General features: G+C 42.1%; 4 protein-coding genes and 1 non-coding gene across 6 annotated transcripts; 3 read left to right on the forward strand and 2 right to left on the reverse strand.

The window, feature by feature from the left end:
- Window positions 1-44: 44 nt before the first annotated feature.
- On the forward strand, window positions 45-5154 carry LOC135337442 (protein SON-like). The gene is made up of 12 exons (XM_064533380.1): window positions 45-306; window positions 671-724; window positions 778-1334; window positions 1463-1807; window positions 1857-1946; window positions 2197-2392; window positions 2853-3050; window positions 3201-3311; window positions 3564-3677; window positions 4003-4150; window positions 4215-4420; window positions 4793-5154. The coding sequence occupies exons 1-12, from the start codon at window positions 172-174 to the stop codon at window positions 4931-4933; spliced, it is 2295 nt and encodes a 764-aa protein (XP_064389450.1). The 5' UTR covers window positions 45-171; the 3' UTR covers window positions 4934-5154.
- A 20-nt stretch (window positions 5155-5174) lies between these two features.
- LOC135337458 (ubiquitin-conjugating enzyme E2 E3-like) lies at window positions 5175-6907 on the reverse strand. The gene is made up of 5 exons (XM_064533395.1): window positions 6770-6907; window positions 6505-6555; window positions 5859-6036; window positions 5635-5737; window positions 5175-5383 (listed from the first exon to the last, which is right to left on the reverse strand). Exons 1-5 carry the CDS (start codon window positions 6814-6816, stop codon window positions 5286-5288), a joined length of 477 nt encoding a protein of 158 aa, XP_064389465.1. The 5' UTR covers window positions 6817-6907; the 3' UTR covers window positions 5175-5285.
- LOC135337441 (ankyrin repeat and IBR domain-containing protein 1-like) lies at window positions 6894-13563 on the forward strand. Its single transcript, XM_064533379.1, has 20 exons — window positions 6894-7038; window positions 7297-7482; window positions 8251-8568; window positions 8634-8690; window positions 8751-8876; window positions 9050-9103; window positions 9218-9289; window positions 9705-9744; window positions 9796-9935; window positions 10394-10479; window positions 10596-10677; window positions 10776-11014; window positions 11084-11166; window positions 11290-11374; window positions 11460-11508; window positions 11569-11642; window positions 11935-12100; window positions 12301-12379; window positions 12490-12713; window positions 13049-13563. The coding sequence occupies exons 2-20, from the start codon at window positions 7306-7308 to the stop codon at window positions 13442-13444; spliced, it is 2547 nt and encodes an 848-aa protein (XP_064389449.1). The 5' UTR covers window positions 6894-7038; window positions 7297-7305; the 3' UTR covers window positions 13445-13563.
- On the reverse strand, window positions 9485-9605 carry LOC135337985 (U4atac minor spliceosomal RNA). The gene has a single exon (XR_010395397.1). It is a non-coding gene; the product is annotated as a U4atac minor spliceosomal RNA (small nuclear RNA).
- A 447-nt stretch (window positions 13564-14010) lies between the features above and the next one.
- LOC135337435 (uncharacterized) lies at window positions 14011-21303 on the forward strand. 2 transcript variants are annotated; one of them, XM_064533373.1, is made up of 13 exons: window positions 14011-14153; window positions 14200-14468; window positions 14769-14870; window positions 14932-14976; window positions 15364-15471; window positions 15531-15641; window positions 15973-16176; window positions 16379-18606; window positions 18709-18952; window positions 19047-19121; window positions 19181-19285; window positions 19360-19701; window positions 21003-21303. In XM_064533373.1, exons 1-13 carry the CDS (start codon window positions 14131-14133, stop codon window positions 21017-21019), a joined length of 3873 nt encoding a protein of 1290 aa, XP_064389443.1. In that variant the 5' UTR covers window positions 14011-14130; the 3' UTR covers window positions 21020-21303. The 2 variants fall into 2 exon arrangements, with proteins under 2 accessions (XP_064389443.1, XP_064389442.1); XM_064533372.1 differs by lacking the exon at window positions 21003-21303 and adding an exon at window positions 19988-20975.
- Window positions 21304-21308: the final 5 nt, after the last annotated feature.

The following is a 21308-nucleotide window of genomic DNA, read 5'->3' on the forward strand; positions in this document are numbered from 1 at the left end:
CACTATAGACACACTCTTCATATTCATCTTCTAAAGTCCACGCTCCTTTCCAAACCTAACACATGTAGAAGAAATAATTATAATTATAGTTTCAAGATGCAAGCGCTATCAATGCTAGTCGTAAGAAACTAGACAGAATCGATAAGAGAGGTCTTACAGCTGTACAGAGAAATGGGCTCCTCTTCTGACCATCACAAGTCTCACAGCAAGCACTCAAAACACAAGAAGCACAAACACCATCACAAGCACAAACATCGTCACAAGAAATCACACAAAAGGGACAAATCACACGACTCCAATCATGAGGTGACCAGTCCCATTATAAATTATATATAAGATATTTATCTGTTGTTTACTCTCTTGTGTACACGTTTGCAATGCAATGTTACGTACAATTTTCAATTTCCATTTAATACATAGCAAGGATCATGAGGCTTATACGGCACCAGATGTGCACCGGATGTGGAAACGCCTTAATTTTTGTTACTTTTCCTTTGCTAACCCTAACCCTTCCCTTCCACAATTACATCCGTTGCCGTATATGCCACTTGATCCCGATACTGTACATCACGTCGATACTGTACTGCTGTTGTTCTATCTTACTACTTCATCAACACACGACTTTCAATCTCATAAATTGTATCTGTTTACGTTTATTATCGGAGCACAGGTTGACTTGGCCAGCGACATTTTGGGAAAGACGTTGAAAAGTTTGGAGCATAAGGTTCGTCTGTTATATGTGCACGTGTGTGTATGATTGAACTTTGACCCCCACAGGAGGAGATCAACAGCAGTACGTTAGAGTTGGTGATGACAGAGCACCTCCTCTCACAATTGGAGGCAGCACAAGACGAAAGCGACAACGACTCTGAAAGTTCGGCCGATGAAAAACCCAAGAAAAGTCCCGTCCCCTCCCAAAAAACTATCGCCATTATTAACGATCCTCAAGTCACTAGTACTAGCAGCATGGAGCCTAGCAACAAACCTAGCAACGGGGAGCCTAGCAACAAGCCTAGCAACAGAGTAATGACCATTAACATTATCTCTAAAACGCTTCCCTCAATTATTGAATCCATGAATAGTAACGACGACGATAAAATGGAGTCAAAGAAATCATCTTCTGTCATAGCCAGTGGCCTGTCTGATGATGTGATTGTTACCTATAGCAACTTAAGGCCGACTGAAAGCAGCTCAACAAACGGTACCACAACTAATACAGCAGCTGAGGGAAAAGCCTCAAAACAGTCGGAAGGAGACAATAAAGAAAGAAAAAACCGCAAAAGATCGTCGTCTAGAAGTCCCTCACGTAGCAAAGAAAGTTCTAAAAGAAGAAGGTACATTTTACACACTCGTGACATTTTTTGCTCTCTCAATAAAATTTTTACGCTAAAATTTTTACGCTAAAACTTGTTGATCTCTACATGTATTTGTGCATACTCCTCTCTCTTGTTTCTCGTTGCAGAAGGTCAAGGTCTCATTCCAGATCACGGAGGTCAAGGTCTAGGGATAGAAGAAGATCAAGAGATAAGCGATCGCGTTCCAGAGACAGAGGTTATAAAAGCAAGAGGAGGTCCCGTTCCAGAGACAGAAGCAAGAGATCACGTTCCAGGGACAGAAGCAAGAGATCGCGTTCCAGGGACAGAAGCAAGAGATCGCGTTCCAGGGACAGAAGCAAGAGATCGCGTTCTAGAGATAGAAGATCATGTTCCAAGGACAGAAGCAAGAGATCGCGTTCCAGAGACAGAAGCAGAAGGTCCTCATACCGGCATAGATCACGCTCTCCTAGAAGAAGTTATTCTCAACGAAAGTAAGAAAAAACGTTCATTGACTTTGAAATTTGTGATGTATGTGTGTAGGAGTCCTCGAAGAAGGCACAGAAGTTCGTCTAGCAGAAGCAAGTCTCGTTCCAGTTCCAGGCCACCGTCTAGATCCAGTTCCAAAGCAAGGTAGTGTGCTAGCTGTTGTATACCGTAGCGCTAGAAATTAATGAGTCCGTCGTACTACAACTAATGCTATTATATTCGAGTGGCTATCATTCTGATACTTTTGTACCATACTGGTTAATTTGAAGCCTGTACAATCCTCATTGAAATCGCGACGTTTAGATTAATTACATAACGTTTTCGGAGCCTTAAAAGTGATGATTTTATGCTCGCATGTATATAGTACTACGGCAGTTGTTTCCATTCCATACAGAATGGAGGCTGAATCAGAATCAAACTTCTCACGTTATCAAGTGGTGCAGTCCGTGTCTCAAATTGCCAAAGAATTTGGATCGCTAAAAAGACACATTGAAATAGGCAAACTCACATCACTGTGTGCACAGCTACAAGATTCACCCGCATCTACGATGAAGGGCGGGGCTATGGGCGGGGCTAAAGGGACATCACATGTGTGTTAGAGTGACCTCTCTAGCTACCACTTGCTGTACATGTTATCGTGCTGCCATTATATTATTTATAAAGCTGTTGTTTTCCCAATGCTCCCAATGAAGTCCTTTCCATCTCACTTGAAATAAAAATTTAATAAGCAAAAATGCTACCTGCAGTGTACAGAGCCTATAGTGTGGTCCCACTGTGTGCACTGTAGCTAGTGTACAGAGCCTATAGTGTCGTCCCACTGTGTGCACTGTAGCTAGTGTACAGAGCCTATAGTGTCGTCCCACTGTGTGCACTGTAGCTAGTGGTTGTCTCTATAATAAAGTTTGCATTTCAAGCCAGGTGAAAAGGGTTGAAGCTGTTCTAGATTGTGTTCAGTTTGTCCAATTTCAAAACTACATTCTGTATAATTTATATTTAGATATGAATTTTTTAATTGCGTAAGTTTTTTGCGTTAGCCCAATATAATTTTAGGAGTATCGCTCACCCTACGAAGTGAATACTACCACACGCACGTTCGAGCCGAGGCTGACCAATCAGGTTCAATCCTCTGCTCTCGTCGTGCTGCCAAGGCGACCAGTGGAGGAGGTGTTCCCTGTATCGACGGGAGTGGAGCATGCCGGAGTTGAAAAGTCCGTTGCCACGGGAGACAACGTGTTCGAACAGACAAGAGTGAGTTAATTAAATATAATTTCAGGTCACCCTCTATAATTATACCAAAGCATCCATAGATGTTTGTACGTGTGTTAATTCTAATACAGACACTGTAGGTCTGCCCCACGAGTGGTCATGTGTTCATCGTACCGTAACCTCCCCTTGCAGAGTATGCCAGTGAATGAGCTGATCACTAAGAGACTAGAGATGACTCAGAGGTTGACAATGAACCCAGGAGACACGGAGGCCAGGATGACACTGTCCCTGATCGAGCAGCAGGTGGGGAGATGTGTGCTAGCTAGCTTTAACTTGTGTTGCGCTACAATATAGTGTACTTAGATTAGTGATTTATTCTGGGCCCAAAATTGTGGAAAAAAGCGTGGGCTATTAGTGGTTTTATCTTTGATTGCCCATAACTTGTGTTTCGAATGTTCAATTGTGTGTTTAGTAGCTCTTTGATAGTGCTATCCTCCACCCACTCTATCCTCACCACCCACCCACTCCACACGCACCCTCCACACACACACACAGATGTCGCTGTGGGCCCAGTCTGGAATGAAGCCTGGACAGTACACTGGCAAGCAGACTCTCAATCCACTCTCCACTGAGGTGCACAGGACTGGGTTCCAGACATGGGCTAAGAAGGTGAGGCTACCATTAATAGCTCTCAGGTATAGACTCTCACTAATCCAGCTGTCTGAGGTACGGCCACCTAGATATACCAGTGATGAACCTAAGTGGTGGCTATTTGTTCAATCCTCAACACACAATTTGGCTCACATGTAAAGGAGATGTTTGTTATGGTTAGAATTTCAACAAAAAATGCTTTTAGAGGCCATTCCACGAAATTTAAGTGCCTGAACATTTCTCTCTAATACGGTAGTCGGACTTAATTTAACTTATGAGTATTCAAGTTTTGTAGTTAACAGTTCATGGATACTTATATTGCCTCCCCCTCCTCCATGCACAGAAAATGTTTCATCATCTTGCGCCGGTGATCGGTGGGTTCGGTTTAAAGATGCTCAAGAAAATGGGATGGCAGGAAGGGTGCCCCCTCGGGATACATGGGCGGGGCCAAGTCGAACCTATTGCACTGGACATCAAAACAGACAGAAGTGGTGAGGGTTCAAAAATACCAAGTCTTATAATAATTTAATATTACTTCATGCTGTTTATATATAGGTCTCAAATCTTCCAAAGAAACTGTTGCCACGGGAGCCGCTTCTTCCTCGGGTTCTGGCCAACCAAAGTCAATGGTCACGCCCTCAGCTATAGCCCAGAGCAAGCATCCTGTGTCAGCACTTCAAGAGATCAGTCAGAAGAGACACTGGAGTATACCACGGTATGAGATGGCCACACCCACTGACGGAATGCCCTTCCTGTTTAAGGTAGCCCCGGGACGCACGTGTGTGTGTGTATTGTACCATAAATTATGTCGAATTTCGAATACAACGTTCTTTTGATTGCAAATTTCGAATTTTCATAACGAAATAACCTTGAAGTGTAGGCATGCATGCTTTGCATAATTCTAATTCACAATAGTTAGAAACGCAATCAGGTTTGTACAGTGTCATTCGCAATCGATTAACCTCGCAGTCGAAACACATAATGATATACGGTAATAGTGGTAAAACTTAGCTGTCTATTGTGATCATCCTATTAGCAGGCCACCACCCTCTATAATACATCCACATTGCACAAATTAATGTGTAGTACTATTATCCTCCCCTCCTATTATCCCCCCTCCCCCTTTTCCCCAGGTGATCCTGTCTATTGGATCGTACGTCCCCTTGGCCGGCAGCTGTACTAAAAAAGAGGCCAAAGTGAACGCAGCAGCTGTAGCCCTCTCTGGGCTTGGTCTCACTCCCAAGACTCTGGAGTACACCTTCAGTGCTCTGTAACATTCTTATATAACTTGCTTTAGTGCTCCATAAGCTTCTTATCCAACTGTATTACAACTGTGTATACAAACACCTGCTGTCTACTTTAATTATTGATTGTTGACACTAGCTGTTTGTGTTATTTTATGTTCAAAGTTTCATTGCTTTTCTTTCTGCTGCTTATTTAAATATTATCTACTGTTTCCTGCATGTTGCAATCCAACGAAATTAATTACATTATATTTAATTATGTTGAAAAAGATTCACTGTGGCAGAACTATAACTGCATATTCGAATTCATACTGTACAGTAATAAAATTGTTAATTTTCTAGATAATAATTATTGATTGAAAATAGATAAAAAGAAAATAATTTATTTAGCGTATCTTTGTGTCCACAGTTTAGCTGTATCGTCGTGTTTCTCTTTGTCTGTTCGATATTGCTTTGCTATACTTCCCACCAGAGGGTCGTCTGTGTGTGTGTGTGTGTGTGTGTGTGTGTGTGTGTGTGTGTACATGTGTGTGTGTGTGTGTGTGTGTGTATGTGTGTGTGTGTGTGTGTGTGTGTGTGTGTGTGTGTGTGTGTGTGTGTGTGTGTGTGTGTGTGTGTGCGTGCGTGGCGTGCGTGCGTACGTGCGTGTGTGGACAAAATAATGTTTTAAGTGCATGAAACCGAATAAAACTACAGGTACACCTCCTATGCCATTACACACACATACTTACTGGGGTTGCAGTTGCTTAACAGTAGTGTGAGAGACAGTAGCAGCTTGCCCACGTTCAAGGCTGGGGTCCATTGGTCCTGGAGCAAATCTAAACACACCACCCCCTACCAAAGGGTCAAAGGTTAAACATTTCTCTTAGCACTACATAAATCTTCACTTTATATATACAATCGATATCGCACTGTACATAATTATAAGTTTGAGAAATTGGAATTAACACCTTACCTGGCTGTTAATGTTGCAATGGTATATTCTTGTCTTGAAGATGACTTTTGGAGGTCTGAACGGATAGTCTGAGGGGAACCTCAGCTCCAAGAGGAAATGACCGCCTTCATAAGCAGACTCAGCCGGTCCCTCTATACTGGCCGTCCACTCGAATAGATTACCTCCCTTAGGCCCTCCACTGTGTGTGTGGAGTGGGAGGTGGTGTGTGTGGTGTGGGTGGGGGGAGTGTGTGTGTGAGAGAGAACACGATTGTGGGTATGTATATAATAATGACTAACTTGAGCCAGTGATAATTAATTATAGCTGTTCATTTGGCAACAAGTTTACACACCAATATAAGTCTATGTTATGTCTCTATTCTTGTAGTTAGTAACTGGCCAAGGTCGTGAGAAATCGTAAACAATTATGATAATTATATTATTCTACAGAGATTAGTGGTCAGGATAATACAACTCTGAGGTCACTATAACGGGTAAGAAATACATTCCCAAGAGACATGATTATGCCACCAACCATCTCAAGATTATGCACGCCTCTATATATCTATAGATACACCTCTCTTTAATAATAAGAGGGAATGATGTTCCTTACATACACAGGTGCCTAGGCCCTACACTTTAATAATGTTAGTGTTAGTCATGGTTACCTGCAGTTGGGCGGGGGACTGGTCATCATCTCTGCTGCTTCTTTCTGGAGTCTGAGAGGGGAGAGGGTATCGTCAAATAAGATCATACATAGCTGTTAATACCACAGTCAGACACAACTACATTTTTATATTTATATCCATACAAGGGACGAGAACTGTTATTTTTAATACTGTATTTTCTGTATTTAACAGATCTACCATGGCCCATAGATATAGACTAGAGACTAGTGTGAGTAGCTTCCTCTTGTGGTGGTAGTCATGTTACCTTCTGGTGCTAGTGGACCTCTGGGCAGACGGTAGGAACATAGCCATTCAGGATACATTCAGCTTCAAGGTAAACACAGCTCAAGAAGAAAGAAGGTGTGGCTGGATGAGCTTGGCTGATTCAGCAGAGAGATCCTTATCACCCGAATAGCTAGCTCAGCAAAGAAGTCAACTGGATCGAACAAGGAGCTCTGGCATATTAATCTAGCCAGCCTGTTGGCTACTGTATAAGCTTGACACCGGACCTTGCATCTGTGCAGTGGTTTATAGGTGAACTTGTGAATTGAATATGAATCTATAATTATGACATTGTACATTATTTGTATATAGATCTACAATGCAATACACATGTGCATTCAGATCATAGCAATGGTGATAATTTTAGCTTTATATTGTAACAACTGAAATTTAGCTTAAGGTACGATCAAGGTTATCCATTAAAATTTTACTCTAGTTTATATATATAAAATGTGATTTCCGAAACGAAAAATATATAATTATGATGATGTCATTCTGTACTAATTATAGGTACGTGTAATGGGTGGTCTGGAGTCAAAGTTCAACGGGCTCCTCGTGGAGGGGAGGAAGGAAGATGCCGAGGTCATGTGGAAGGCGAACCCTGATCTGCAGAGTAGGTTCAGACCCAACGCCCAGATCAAGTTCAGTCCGACTAGGGACACACCCCTTCATTGTACGACACGGCACGAGATGCAGGTGGGTGTGGCTTAATGGCGGGGGGTGTACTGCCCTTTACAGCTCATTTGGAATTTTGGTAACATCTACTTGAGATAAGTATAAGCCATCTAGGTTTTATGTAAACCGTTACACTAGTTTTATGTTGTCCCAAAGGTCCAAGTGAGCTGCAAAGCACAGCAGCTAGTACATGTGCAGAGAAGTTTGACCTCTTGGCTAGCTTTGTGTAGTGTTTCCTGGCATATAAATTGAGGCCTACAATGCTGCTGCATTGTTCTGGGCAAATGTTCTATCCTTTTAGCTATATAGTCATTGTAGTATAATACATGTAGCTTACACGGCTGTCTATAATGGAGCAAGCTTCTGCTTATAATACATTGACCTTACTACATGTACAGTACAGTGCTATTATATGGACTCTATACATTGATGTACATGTGTCTCACATGTGTACCCACACTGGTCGGTGGTGGTGGTTGGTACTAACCTCTCTACACCACACTAACCACACATGTACACATGTTAGGCTAGAAAGAGAAACTGTGTGTGTTGTGGAGTAATAATAGCCACCATTTTGAAACTTCTGGTCACATCTGTCTAAGCACACGCACACTAATAACAAATGTTGTGATTGGTACTAACCACTTCAAGACAAACCTTTTAGGCCTAAGTAGTTCACTATGTGCATATTAAGTTGCTATGAAAGAGGCAAAATTACAAGACTGAAGGTTGAGTTATAACCATCACTTTGGCAAAGCACACACTAACAAAATCATGTTCACTCTGCAGACACTCCTCGAGGTGTTCCTTGATAAGGGGGGTAACCCCTTCGTTAGCAACAGTAGCGGGGACACCCCCCTTCACCTCGTATGTACGTCGGCGAAATTCAGCTCTAGAAGATCGAAACGAAAAGCCGACCAACTTCAACTGCTTCTCAATAAAATGACGCCTGCAGAAATCACTCAAAGTTTGAAGAAAGACGAGAGCAAGAAGAGTACTACTGAGAGTAGGTTTACGCAAAGTCTCTTATGGTTTGGTGGAGTGGGCGGAGCTCGTGATGGAAGTGAGGGGTGTGGTGCGGAGGCGGGCCTCGGAGTACAGAATAAGGTATCGGTACATGTACTTGTGATATTATCTTTCAATATTTCGAACCTTTCCTTTAATTGTGTCAGGCTCGGAACACTCCGCTCCATTTGGCAGCTGCTTCTGGTTTACTCGACTGTGTGGAGGTTAGTTACGCCCACACCACCCCCTCACATGTCACACACTCCACACCCACACACACACAGCTCCTCCTGGCTCACAACGCCCCCCTATTTGTACATAACGTGGCTGAACAGACACCGTGTGACGTGGCGTGGGAGGCAAAGCAACTGATCATTGCCAAGCAACTCGAGTCTAAAATGGTGTTTGCTGTAAGTTAAGTTTCCAGTAATACAGTATAATTAATAAACTGCCATGTCATTAGTTGAGAGCATTATTATAATTGGTGTTAAAATTGTCCAATTTCATGATGTATTCTGTAGTTCTCGGGATGACCTCTAATTATGTGTTTAGATGCAAACTCAGGCTAATACATTACATGCAGAATGATGATAAAGGTGAAACAGCTAGTCGACCGAAAGAGAGAATAAAGATGGATGTAAGTACTGTATCGTGTAGACTGTTCTGTACATGACACACACACACCCCACTACACACATCCCACCCACCCACTACACACACTACACACACCTCACACCAACCACACACACAGTCGTTTCATGACTCCCGTGCGCTGCAGATGCTCAAGAAGGAGATTGTGGAGAATGTGTCTAGAGAGCATCAGGTGATAGATACATCACATGTCCATTATCAATATTATACTGAATAGCGCGAAAGGTTCGCTGTTTTCAAGAGTTAGCAATTCTCCACGAAATACTCAGCTAACACTTGTATGTGTTTTCTTGTGTTTAGCCAGACTGTCAGATACATTTACGATAAAAGCATTCCGTTTAGTCTAATTGTATTCAGCCTCAAAGAAGCTTCCAAAAATTTGGACAACCCGCAAGCAGGCGCCCAGTAATGTTGTATGAAAGGGTGTCAGCAGAACAAGGCTCACAATAGATCATTGACTTGTCAAGCTTCCCTCAGATAAGGACAGTTAGAGTGAGAGTGGCAACTAGGGCCTTTTATAGACCAGCTCGGTGTCATGTATTTGTGGTTTACGGTCGTGAATATTGTTAATTAATTTTTTAATGTAGATACCCGAGTTCCCAGCACAAGCTTTGCTCATGGCGTACGGTAAGCTAGCCAATATACCAGTGTATAGTACTGTTTGACCTTTGACCCCAGGTTGGTCGGAGGAGCTGGTGCGTGAAGCCTGGGAGAACGATAGGGAGGGGGCGTGTGAGAAAGCCGGGATCGATGTTGACATGACAACAGAGGGAGCAGTTAACGGAGAAGACAGCTACACGTCACTATCAGTACACAGAGTAAGTAAGAAGATTTTCTCCTTTTAAAGTGTCTAATTCATCGGTACCGTGCCCACACTGGTCGGTGGTGGTGGTTGGTACTAGCCACCTCTTAGACCAACCGAGCAAATGAGTATGTGATGAATTGAGAGATTGAGGACTGGAAATAGCCACCACTTTTAAAGTTCTTGAGCAGGGTGTCATACAGGGGAGGGGGGAAAGGGGGATACCCCCCCCCCCCTTTCAATTATGACTGAGTGTCCATATATAGCTGGGTATTGAAATAACAGTTGACCTTTTTTTAGCAACATTTTCTGGTTACTTTTCTCATTTCCCCCCTCTACTTCAAAATCCTGTATGACACCCTGTTGAGCACTGATTGGATAGTTAATAAAACAATACGATTGTTTACTGTTGTTTCTGTTGTAGTTTAATAGTTAACATTTACTATATACCGCCATCCTTTCTCTCTTACATAGTGTGGTATTTGCGATTATGAGATTCCACCGATGGACCGAGTGAGAGTTCCTTGTGACCATAACTTCTGTCAGGACTGCTGGACACTGTGAGGCCACTAACCCTAGCAACAGTAACCTAGCAACAGTAACCTAGCAACACAAGTGTAACTACAGATAGAGAAGGGTAGCTGGTGTACTGTATTACTGATATCTTACTCTTCAGTTATCTAGAGAGTCAGATTAACGAAGGAGCTGGACGAGAGATTCGTTGCCCTGGTTACCAGTGCTACAAATTAGTCCCTGAGGTACAAACAAATAGAACTTTAATCATAATTATGGTTGTGTATTTTATTATAAGGCCCTTTTTGCTATTTTAATGCGCCGTAATAACGTCACGTGACAGGAAGTAATCAGCGATATGGTGTCAGCTGACCAGCTACAGAAATACTCGGATCTAAACCTCAAACAATTTGTGGAATCGTCATCGGACATTCGCTGGTGTCCGTTCCCAGACTGTGGTTACGCCATATGCATCGGCGGGAAAGGAGATGTGGCCATACCCACTAATGGTGGTGTGGTCAGTGACGATGACTCCACCCCTGGACGCAACGTTGAGTGCGGTAGAGGTCATGGTTTTTGTTGGTGAGCGTATAAGTTCTTTTTTATTTTAGTGCTGTAATTAATGGGTGTGGTTACCCCTCCCATATACAGGCACTGTATGAAGGAGCCACACGAGCCGACATCATGTGAGCTCTGGGAACGATGGAAGGAGGTGGTCTCACGAATGACAAACGGTGAGATAATTAAATCGAGCCTGTGTTATCGTGTCCACGATACCCTGCCGCTAATACCCAACACATGCACACACTGTCTTAGTTATCCACCACCCCACCACCCACACACACCACACACACTAGATGACGAGGCAAAGAAGGTAGCCTCACAGGCACAAGCAGACGCTCGCTGGATCATAAGAAATACAAAGCCTTGCCCACACTGCAGGTACGTTGGAATAGAGTATAGAACAGTTAGAGTTAAAAGTTGCACTGTGCCTGTACGTTTCTCTGATTTCAATATTTCCTTATAGAGCTCCAATTCAGAAGAACGACGGATGCAATCACATGACTTGTAAACAGGTACGGGCTTAACATAATTATTGAAACGGCTGCACCTAGTTCATCTTTTGTTGCCTCTAGTGTCGCCATGATTTCTGCTGGGTGTGTCTTGATCCCTGGAGTCTTCATAACCACAGAACTGGGGGATACTTTACGTAAGTCGTACATTGCCAATTTACATTCAAAAACGCTCTTACAACTGATTGTCATCTATAGCTAGCTATGTGTAATAGCTTTGCTGTTCTCATAACTTTTTCAGTTCATATTTCACACAAATGTCACAAATGATATGGGCAACAGATATCAATCTTGTCTATTGACCTAGCTCCCTCCTTTTCCTTCGTAGTGTGAATCGGTACCGTTGCAGTTTTAATTTATTCAACAAATACTTTTTTAGAGGCCATTCCATGAAATTCAGTTGTCTATTGACCTCCCTTCCCATTGTAGCTGTAACCGGTTCACTGCTCAGGAGAAGGCCAACACGACTGTGGAGAGGTCCAGAGGAGACATGGAGGCTGCCTATGTTAAGAAAGCTACAGAGGACCTTCAGTCGCACACTAAGAGATTCCAGCATTATTATGACAGATACAACAATCATCTACACAGTCTGGATGTAAGTGGTGGAGCGTGAAAAATCTCTCGACAATTCTAGCAAGTTTAGTTTTGATTTTGCTAGCTAGTTTTGAGTGCCCATAACTTGACTTTGGAAGGTCCAATTTCATGTAAGATGCGTTCTGTAGCTCTAAGGGAGGTCTATTTATCAAAATGGGGTGTGTTTAAATCATGTAGGCCAATTTTTTTTCTCCTTGTCAGATTGAAATGAAGTTGCTTCAAGAGTCGACTGGTAAGATGAGAGAACTGGAAAGACTCGGACTGGCTCTCGACAAGAAAGGTACGATGTTTGTGCATGTGCATGTATTATAATAGCTGCTTAGTAATATTGAAATATGACCTTAATTTGGAAGTTCGTACTGTACATATAACACTACATATTCTTTATAGTGGCTCGGGTCAAAGGTCAATCTGATGCCACCATTGGGGTGAACTCTCCTCTCACTCCACAAAAGAAAATCAGTGTTTTCACAACTGGAGAAGCAAAAAACTTTCTCGACGATATTTTCCGAATTCTTCTGAGAGCGAGGAGAATCCTGTCAGCCTCATATTGCATTGGATACTTCATCCCTGATACAGATAAGGAGGCCCTGGGGGCACATGAAGTATTGCAGGTGAGGGCAAGTGGCTCATCGTGACAGTAGATTGTGGTGTATGGAGAAATAGTAAAGTATTTCTTTAAACGATCACAACTTAAATGTTTATCTACTTGCGTGAAGTATTCCATTTTGGTAGAATTTACTACGTGTACCATTGCATTGTCGAGTGTAGCAGCGATGTCTAACAGCCTACTGTAATAGCTAATTTGGTATGTCACTTTCCAACACACACTCACACACACACGCACACCCACACCCACACCCACTCACACTTACACACCCACTCACACACCCACACACACTCACACTCACCCACACGCACACACACTCACACACCCCACACCCCTCAGGGCAAACTAGAGGAAGCAGTGGAGGTTGTCTCGGAGATGGTCAATAGACAATACCTCCAAACACCACGCTCTAAAATGAACGAAGCCGCTGGAAATGTCGACTACCTTTGCAGCGAATATCTCACCGAAATGTCTGTGGTTGCGACAATCGCCGATCTGGCAGTAAAAGAAGCGGAAAAGCCTCCACCTCCGCGTGCCACCCCGCCCACTCCACGGGAGGACAGCCCGCCCCCTCGTATGGGGGTGATTCCCCTCGGCTTTGGACCAGACGTTCCCGACCAACCGGATGGAGAGAGGCGCTTCCGTTTGATTGGTCTATTGAATCCCGATGGAACATTGCATATTTTACGAGTACCAGAAGAGGAGTTTCAATTTCTTAGGGCCCCAGCAGACTAATTAGCGTTATGTGAATGTACTTGTGAACTACATGTATATAATAATTATGAGTATTCTGTTCAACAATTTAGCTGTGTGTGTGTATGTATAAACATGTTATTTTTCATGTTGTTTGCACAGTCGTCATTAATATTTTGTTATTAATTAAAAGGCACCTCTGCCCCGAAGCACCATTGTGATCAAACTCTGCAGATCCACCCCCTTTCTATGGTTCGTAACACGCCGACCGTTTCATATTTTAAAGACAGAATAATCACTGTTATTTATGATAATAATTATGCTAGACTAGCCAATTAGCGTTAATTGCAATGGTATCTCATACCCCCCCCCCCCATCTCAAATATATACCCAAAGCATTTGAACACTAAAAGCTAGCTGCAAACAAAGCACTGCATGTCAGTCGTCACTAGCCTGTTTTACCATAATATTATAGTTAGAGAACAGGCATTTTTAGATGTCTGATAATACCCCCTGCATGCATGTACATGTACCCTATGATTTATTCATGAACATGCATGCAGTCACATGTGTAATGGAATTCCCCTTACACACAATAGAGGGTGTGTCTGGCATGTCTGTGGTGAGGGTATTCATATCATTCCAAGAATACCAGCTAGTGAATATAATCAGTGAACCAATTCTCTGCAGTCTACACACATCTCTGAGTTCCTAGCAGAAACTATAATATGGGACAGGAACAGTCTGCTGAGTAAGTGATGGTCTTACAGCCTAACATTTTTATTGCTTTTAAACAGGAAACAGGCCAGTAATGCTGCTTGGAGTGGTGATGTAAGCAAAGTGAAGTCCCTGCTGGCACGTGGGGCCAACCCCAACCACCCCGAGTACTATCTATTACACAATGCTTGTAGGAATGGTCACCTGGAGATAGTGAAGGCACTTGTTGAGGCTGGAGCAGACACTGGGAGATGGGATAATCAGGGCATCTCTCCAGTTCATTGTGCAGCCAAGTGGGGTCATAAGAAGGTGTTAGTTTACTTGATCAGGGATTGCAAGTGCAGCGCTGGTGAGTAGTTTTCTATTCACTAGCAGTTGCTACATAACTCCCCCGGCCAACCCTATATATAGCAATTTTTCACATTGCAAATATTTTTGTGCATGGGACTTTAATATCAGTTTAATTTGTAACGAATACGGAATACATGCATGGCTTGGGCTTCTTAATTTTGAATGAGTTGGTTATGTACACGAACTATGCGTTCGAGGCCTTGAGGGCCTGGCTTAGGGATGGACATTTAGTTCCTTACAAATGCACCAGTCCTGTAATATTTAAATATTAGTGATACCAACATTCACTTGTGTATAGATGCCAGGGACCGGTACAACAATACTCCACTCCACTATGCATGCTCTGGTGGTCACCTAGATGTGGTACAGTACTTGGTGGAGGAGGCCCACTGTGACATCAGTGAGTGTATCATAATTTTGTCTGTCCTTGTGTACAAATTTGTTGTTATGAACACTTTCAGATGTACGGAACAACAACAACCAGACTGTACTTCATGCAGCCTGCGGTAACGTCCTATTTATAAGTGATGAGTCGATAATTAGAGATTATAGTAACTACATAGCCCTAAAAGTACTTGTTCGTACAAACCAGAAATAAGAGTATATGCATGTAATAGATATAGCATGGGAGACCGAGTGTTTTATGGAATATACAGGTACAAGCACAAGGGTGAAGCTCCGAGGGCGAGTTGCTTGTATATTTCAATAAAACACGAGGATTCTCATGCTATAATATTATGCAGGACGATCCTTACCAATGTGTAATAAAATAATAGAACACGGAAGAAACTGTATGACTTTTATTACACGCTTGTAACCGATATAAAGTTATAAGATCCTTACAATACAGTGCATGTATTATACCAACTGCATTCCCGTTCAATACAATGCAGTCCGAATTTTACTTCGGCTTCAAAAAATCAAATCAGTCTGGTATGAAAAAGTTCCCCGTCAGCTTGCATTGGCGCAGTACTTGGTTGAGAAGGCTAACTGTGACATCAGTGAGTTTATTTAAATGTAATGTGTATACAATCTCTTGACCATTAACACATGTATGCAGATGCAACCGATAATGAAGGCAGGACACCCCTTGACATAGCTAAAGGGATAAGTGGTTACGAGGACATTGTTGACTACCTCAAGACTCGACAAGAATCATCTAGACAACCAGGCAAGTTATGAAAAAACATTTCACCGGCATCCTAAATAATTGACATAGCTATACATTATAAAGAGATTAGTGATGTGCATAATGTTATGTTTACACGACTCAACAACTGTTACTCATGGCAACCAGGCACGACGATATGAACATATTTAACCGAAATTGTTATCACGAGGAATTCCTAGTAAATTGTTATCTGAGTACATTTTCCTCAATGAAGTAAAAAATGTCATGCCAGCAAAGGCTTCGCCATGCATACAGTAATTATAACTATACTTTACCATAGCTATATATAATTTATAGTCAGTCACATTTACTTCCTTGTACATTCATGCAGGAAAAGATGGTGTTGGGAGTCAAACAGCTGTTCCACTCACACAAGACGAGGCTGATGCTCTGCAGAAGCTTTTCGAGGGAGCACAAGTCACCATTGGTCATCCCATTGTTGCTGGCACAACCACTCTGGAGGATGTTCAGCAGCTGCTTACTCAGAGAGGACTGGAGATTATGGCCGACGACCTCAGGACAAAACTCAGACTAAGTAAGCTTAAAATTACTACTTTTAGTGCTTATCAAATGATCTCCGGTCAATCAGTTTAGCTTAAAGTAGTCACACGACCGTGATTTGTAATCTCCACACTTAACTGATTACTTGCCGAATGGTTCTCGCTAAAATTTCAATGTTTGTTATTTTTCATATGATCAAAGTAACTTAATCTCTACTAATTTCTCCATAATTATAGTTATGACTGAGCAACAAAGAAACCTCGAGATACTCAACAATCTAATGACAGATGAAGACACTATCGATGTTTGCTACCCAAGGCTATTTCTTGTTGGGCCGCCATCTGTTGGCAAGACGACCACACTCAATCGACTGCTGGGGGAGTTTGAGAACATTGACTCTGCTAGAGACAAAGCCAAGCTTAGAAGCACACTGCTTGCTAACTGCAAACAAATACTTGCTTTCGTTAATGAAGACACAACAAAATGGTTGTCATCCAAAGATGTTGACGAAGAAACAAAGCTATTGTTTGGTTACTTGCGTGAATCTAAGTCTGAAACCACTCCTAACAAAGAGAGAAGCATCGCAACCTCAACCGATTCTCCTGTATTAATACGCATGCTAAGAACTCTGTTTAAATACACCACACAATTATTTTCTGAAGAAAACAGACCACCACTACACCAAGCCACAGCTGCTCAGCGTACGATGACAATGAGTCAACCAAAAAACAAACTATTACCAATAAAATCAGAATTACAACAGCTAATAAAGAATGCGGATTATTCCAAAATGGCTGATTTCCTTGGCGATATTTTACTGAATATTCACGACATCGGAGGTCAGCCAGGCTTCTTAGAAATGCTACCAGCCCTGAGCACTGGTCCGGCCATGTACCTAGTGTTCTTAGATCTCAGTAAGGAACTTGACAAGCTGTACAAAATACCTTTCAGTCGAGATGGTATGGAAATTATTCCCTTCAATTCTGTTCACACTACAGAAGCCACAATCTCTCAAATCCTCACCTCTATTGCCAGTGTCCATTGCATCTCAAGAGATCCCACTCCTCTTATTGATGTTGGCAGAGCTAGTGATGCTCTTAAAGAAAGAATTAAAACATTTAAACAAGTTAAACCGGTAGCAGCCTTGATAGGCACACACAAAGACAAGCTGACCGACCCCGAGAGACAAATCAGCGAGAAAAATGAGGCACTTACAAAAGTTCTCCAAAAATTCCCTGAAATTATTATTTCTCCTGGATCAGAACAGCAGAATATTGAGCACAGCGAACCTCTATACGGAGCCCGTACACAATTAGATTCAAAATCTTGTTTCTTCTCAGTAGATAACCTCAATGGAACTGAAGTGTCTGACATCGGCCCCGTTCGTAATTTCTTAAGTCGAATAATTTTGTCTCGCTTCAAAAATGCTTCTCTTCCAATTCGACCGAAATGGCTCATTTTTGGGTTGCTTCTTCGAAAACAATTTCAAATAGCTACAATTGAAGATTGCTTTGAATTAGGAGAAATGCTAGAAATGCAGAAAGAAGAAGTAGAAGTGTGTCTCTGGTATCTTCACAACTGTGTTGGTACGATCCTCCGTTACACCAACGTACCTGGTGATGACGGTTGGCTCAAGGGTCATGTGATCTGCACCCTTCAAGCTATCTTTGATAGCATCAGCCAGTTTATTCTCCTTTCTATGCGAACGCTTCACTCAGGAGGTCCAGTTACCGACTACGAGCAAGCCGAGTTGGTTAAGAAGGGACAGTTCTCGATCAAATCCATTGAGATGTGTTGCAGAAACGTGGAAATTTCTGAACTCATTCCCGCAAAGCATCTCATTAAGTTATTGGAGCATGTCAAACTTCTGTCCCCGATATCTCATAAGGATAAATCATCAGCGAAAGTTGTTCGCACTACCTACTTAATGCCGGCTGTTTTGGAATGTGCTTCACAAGAGGAGCTGGCGAACCCACCTCCACCAGACACCAACAACCCAGAACCACTCCACATTAGATTCAGCTTTGGTTACGTACCAACAGGAGTCTTCTGTGGGCTCATCACTCGACTAGTTTCCCAAGGCCGCCATGGAATACTCGGATTGACGTGGAAGTTGGTGGAAGATGGTGTCAAGAGAAACTGCGTCTCTTTTCTGATTGCGAAATCAAATAAGATAACGTTAATATCTCATGAAAGGAGTTACGAAATACGAGTTACTCGAAATCACGCCCGTCTCTCCCTTCATGACCTTTGCACCTATGTTCTCTCGGTAGTTCTCTACACTCTCACGAACATGTACGAGCAGCTAGTCCCACAAGTGGCGTTCCAGTGCCCATGTCCTGGTCACAGCTCAAGCAGAGATCACAATTCCTTGTGTATTCTGACGGAAGATGTATGGATTCAGTTTCTGTGTGGCAGTAATCCCGTTACCTTGAGGAAGGAGCAGACAGTTTGGCTTGGAAAGGTGTGTGTACAGTTAGCGTACGTAGAATTATGTTCATGTGTTCTACTTGCCTGTCTTACTATTTGCCGCTTGTTAGTCACATGCATCCCTTCTTTTCAACAGACCAAGAAGGTTGGTGAGGAAGCTGAACTAGAGGTGCTAAAGTTTACTGAGGAAGGTTTCTCCTTCCACTGGACTAAAGAGGGCTCCAGACGCCAGATCAAGACAACTGATGATCGGCCCAACACTCTGAGCTTCCCGAGTGTGAGAGAGGAGGACTTTGGTCACTACCAGTGTGAGGTGAAGGATACAGCTGCTGGGAAAGTGCTCCTCACTCTCTACAGAGCTCTCTACAAAGAGGAGTCAAGTCAGTTAGCATAATTATATTGAGAGTATAATTATATATGTGTGCCAATTGTCACGATACGCCACACTTACGTTCAATATTTTAACTGCTTCAGGTGAATTCTCTACTGAAAGGAATGAAGAGCCAAAAAGCAATGACACTAAATCTATTGTAAAGACGCCATCATCAGGTTTGATTGTTTCTACGAACTATTCTACAAACACTGTTATTCACTGATCACTCGTATAGATGAGGGGTCCCTGTCACCAGAAAGGCTCCAACCCTCAGCAGCTCCAGTCCAGAGAGCAGAAACTCCATCAGCTGGTGGTGACAGTCAATTCCGTACTCAAAAAGGTATATTTCTTTATATACATGTAGCTGTGTATGATATTGTCACATCATCAATCAATGATTTATGCCCTCTACAGGACCACCCGCTAATCGAGTCGCTCTCCAAGAACTAATGGGACGATACAATCTGACTAACGAGCAACTCAACCGTGAAATAAGTAACCCTAATTTTTCCTACCTGGCCATATATTTCGATGATGTGGAAATTTATTCGAATGCCATGGGACTAGCTTCTGCTGAACAAGCCGATGTGAAGAGGTTATACCATAGCGAAGGTTCCCAAGCAGCCATGTTAAAGTGTTTGAAAATCTGGAAACAACACAATTCTTCTCAAGCAAGTTACAGAGCTCTACTGGATATCATACTGAGATTGGGGAAAGGAGACACAGCTGATAAAATCTGTCAGCAATTGACCCAACGTAAGTACATGTATATCAGTGCCCCTCCCCTTTTCCTCGCCCCTCTAACAAGCAACTGAGCCAGTAGCTATCCGACTCATGCATGTAACTGAACTCAACTCACACCAGAGAAGTATTTTATAATGAGTACATAGCTAGTAGGTTGTACATAATTATAGGATTGACAGTGCAATTGTGTGTTTTCAATCATATTTCACCGCGTTTCGTCTGACTGACTAAGTAAGTAAGTATGTAAGTAAGTAAATAAGTAAGTAATATTCTTGGAAAGCATTTCCTCCTTGTACAGACATGTTCAGAAGATTCTAGATACAGCCTCTAGTCGACTAGAACCCGGACCATGGGCGTTTTTCTCAGAATTGCGTCCGCTTCCAAGAGGCAGATGACCTCTCAGGCTCCACTTTTCTTACCTACGCAATTCCGCCATCTTTAAATGACTGCCACAGCAACGCACATGGCAACTTATGAGGTGGGCGTGGCTGTGACATCGATAAACACAAAACCTCTTTTCTTCAGCTCAGCTCTCCATTCACTCACTTCATGTATGCTATTTATCCTAGATGCATGCACTAAAAAACATTTGCAATGTGAACGTTGCTAGGATTGCCAGGAAAAGAAAAGCACGAAAAAGCGAAGAAACAAGAAATTCGGCGAGTGCATAACTCCAATCCGTTACAACGTCATGAACATGTACAGTCGAGTGGCCTACTGTTGATAAGGAATTTTAAAATCGAAATATAGATTGGATAAACACACAGTCATTGGTCTTTATCTGCTCATGAATATAACTTGGAATACTCCCATCCACACATCCAACACTTGCGTGTTTGCTCAACACTGTAAGGGAGTCATAAACATATAACTATAGCCTGCAAAAAATGTACATAATTAACATCACTATAATTATTACTTGCAATGTGAAAGGATTGGCCAGGAAAAGTACCAAAACAAAAATAATAATTATTAATAACTTATTGAAACAGTACATGTTCATGACGTTGTAACGGATTGGAGTTATGCACTCGCCGAATTTCTTGTTTCTTCGCTTTTTCGCGCTTTTCTTTTCCTGGCAATCCTAGCAACGTTCACATTGCAAATGTTTTTTAGTTTTGATAATTATAGGATTGACAGTGCAATTGTGTGTTTTCAATTATTGCACAAATTATCACTCTGTTCATAATTATATACATTTCCACTTGTTGGTGTCTATATAGCTAGACTGCACTCTCAGCTGGTGCACTGTTGATATGACAACCTGTAGTTTATCAAAATGATCTACATATTGTTTCTATATTATTGTACAGATCATACACTGGACTGATGCAGTGATTACACATGCAGTGTGTTGGATTGTACAAAATACTCTAGAAATTGCATGTTACATAGATTCACCCCTACTGGATGATCGATTTGATCAGACGAAGAAGACTGACTGAACAATAAAATTATAGCCATTTTCATATAGATACAATTACATTCAAATGTTCTCATGCAAATGTACAGTGGAATTGTTAGATCACAATAACAACTATTCAGTAATAACAACTTTTCTGTTACATAATTGTACATGAATAGATTGTATTATAAAAATAATTATAACATGTACGCCA

The sequence above is a fragment of the Halichondria panicea genome, chromosome 6 (genome assembly GCF_963675165.1).
Source record: "Halichondria panicea chromosome 6, odHalPani1.1, whole genome shotgun sequence".
NCBI lineage: Eukaryota > Metazoa > Porifera > Demospongiae > Suberitida > Halichondriidae > Halichondria > Halichondria panicea.

Coding starts and splice junctions, on each gene's coding strand:
- LOC135337442 (XM_064533380.1), top strand. CDS start 172: ATGGGCTCCTCTTCTGACCATCACAAGTCTCACAGCAAGCACTCAAAA. Junction 3,051..3,200: donor ACGTGTTCGAACAGACAAGA/GTGAGTTAATTA, acceptor CTCCCCTTGCAG/AGTATGCCAGTGAATGAGCT. Junction 4,151..4,214: donor CATCAAAACAGACAGAAGTG/GTGAGGGTTCAA, acceptor GTTTATATATAG/GTCTCAAATCTTCCAAAGAA.
- LOC135337458 (XM_064533395.1), bottom strand. CDS start 6,816: ATGGCTATGTTCCTACCGTCTGCCCAGAGGTCCACTAGCACCAGAAG. Junction 6,037..6,504: donor AGTCCCCCGCCCAACTGCAG/GTAACCATGACT, acceptor CCACACACACAG/TGGAGGGCCTAAGGGAGGTA. Junction 5,384..5,634: donor GTTAAGCAACTGCAACCCCA/GTAAGTATGTGT, acceptor ACACACACACAG/ACGACCCTCTGGTGGGAAGT.
- LOC135337441 (XM_064533379.1), top strand. CDS start 7,306: ATGGGTGGTCTGGAGTCAAAGTTCAACGGGCTCCTCGTGGAGGGGAGG. Junction 8,877..9,049: donor AGTCTAAAATGGTGTTTGCT/GTAAGTTAAGTT, acceptor CATTACATGCAG/AATGATGATAAAGGTGAAAC. Junction 12,101..12,300: donor ATCATCTACACAGTCTGGAT/GTAAGTGGTGGA, acceptor TCTCCTTGTCAG/ATTGAAATGAAGTTGCTTCA.
- LOC135337435 (XM_064533372.1), top strand. CDS start 14,131: ATGGGACAGGAACAGTCTGCTGA. Junction 15,472..15,530: donor GAAGGCTAACTGTGACATCA/GTGAGTTTATTT, acceptor ACATGTATGCAG/ATGCAACCGATAATGAAGGC. Junction 15,642..15,972: donor AGAATCATCTAGACAACCAG/GCAAGTTATGAA, acceptor ACATTCATGCAG/GAAAAGATGGTGTTGGGAGT.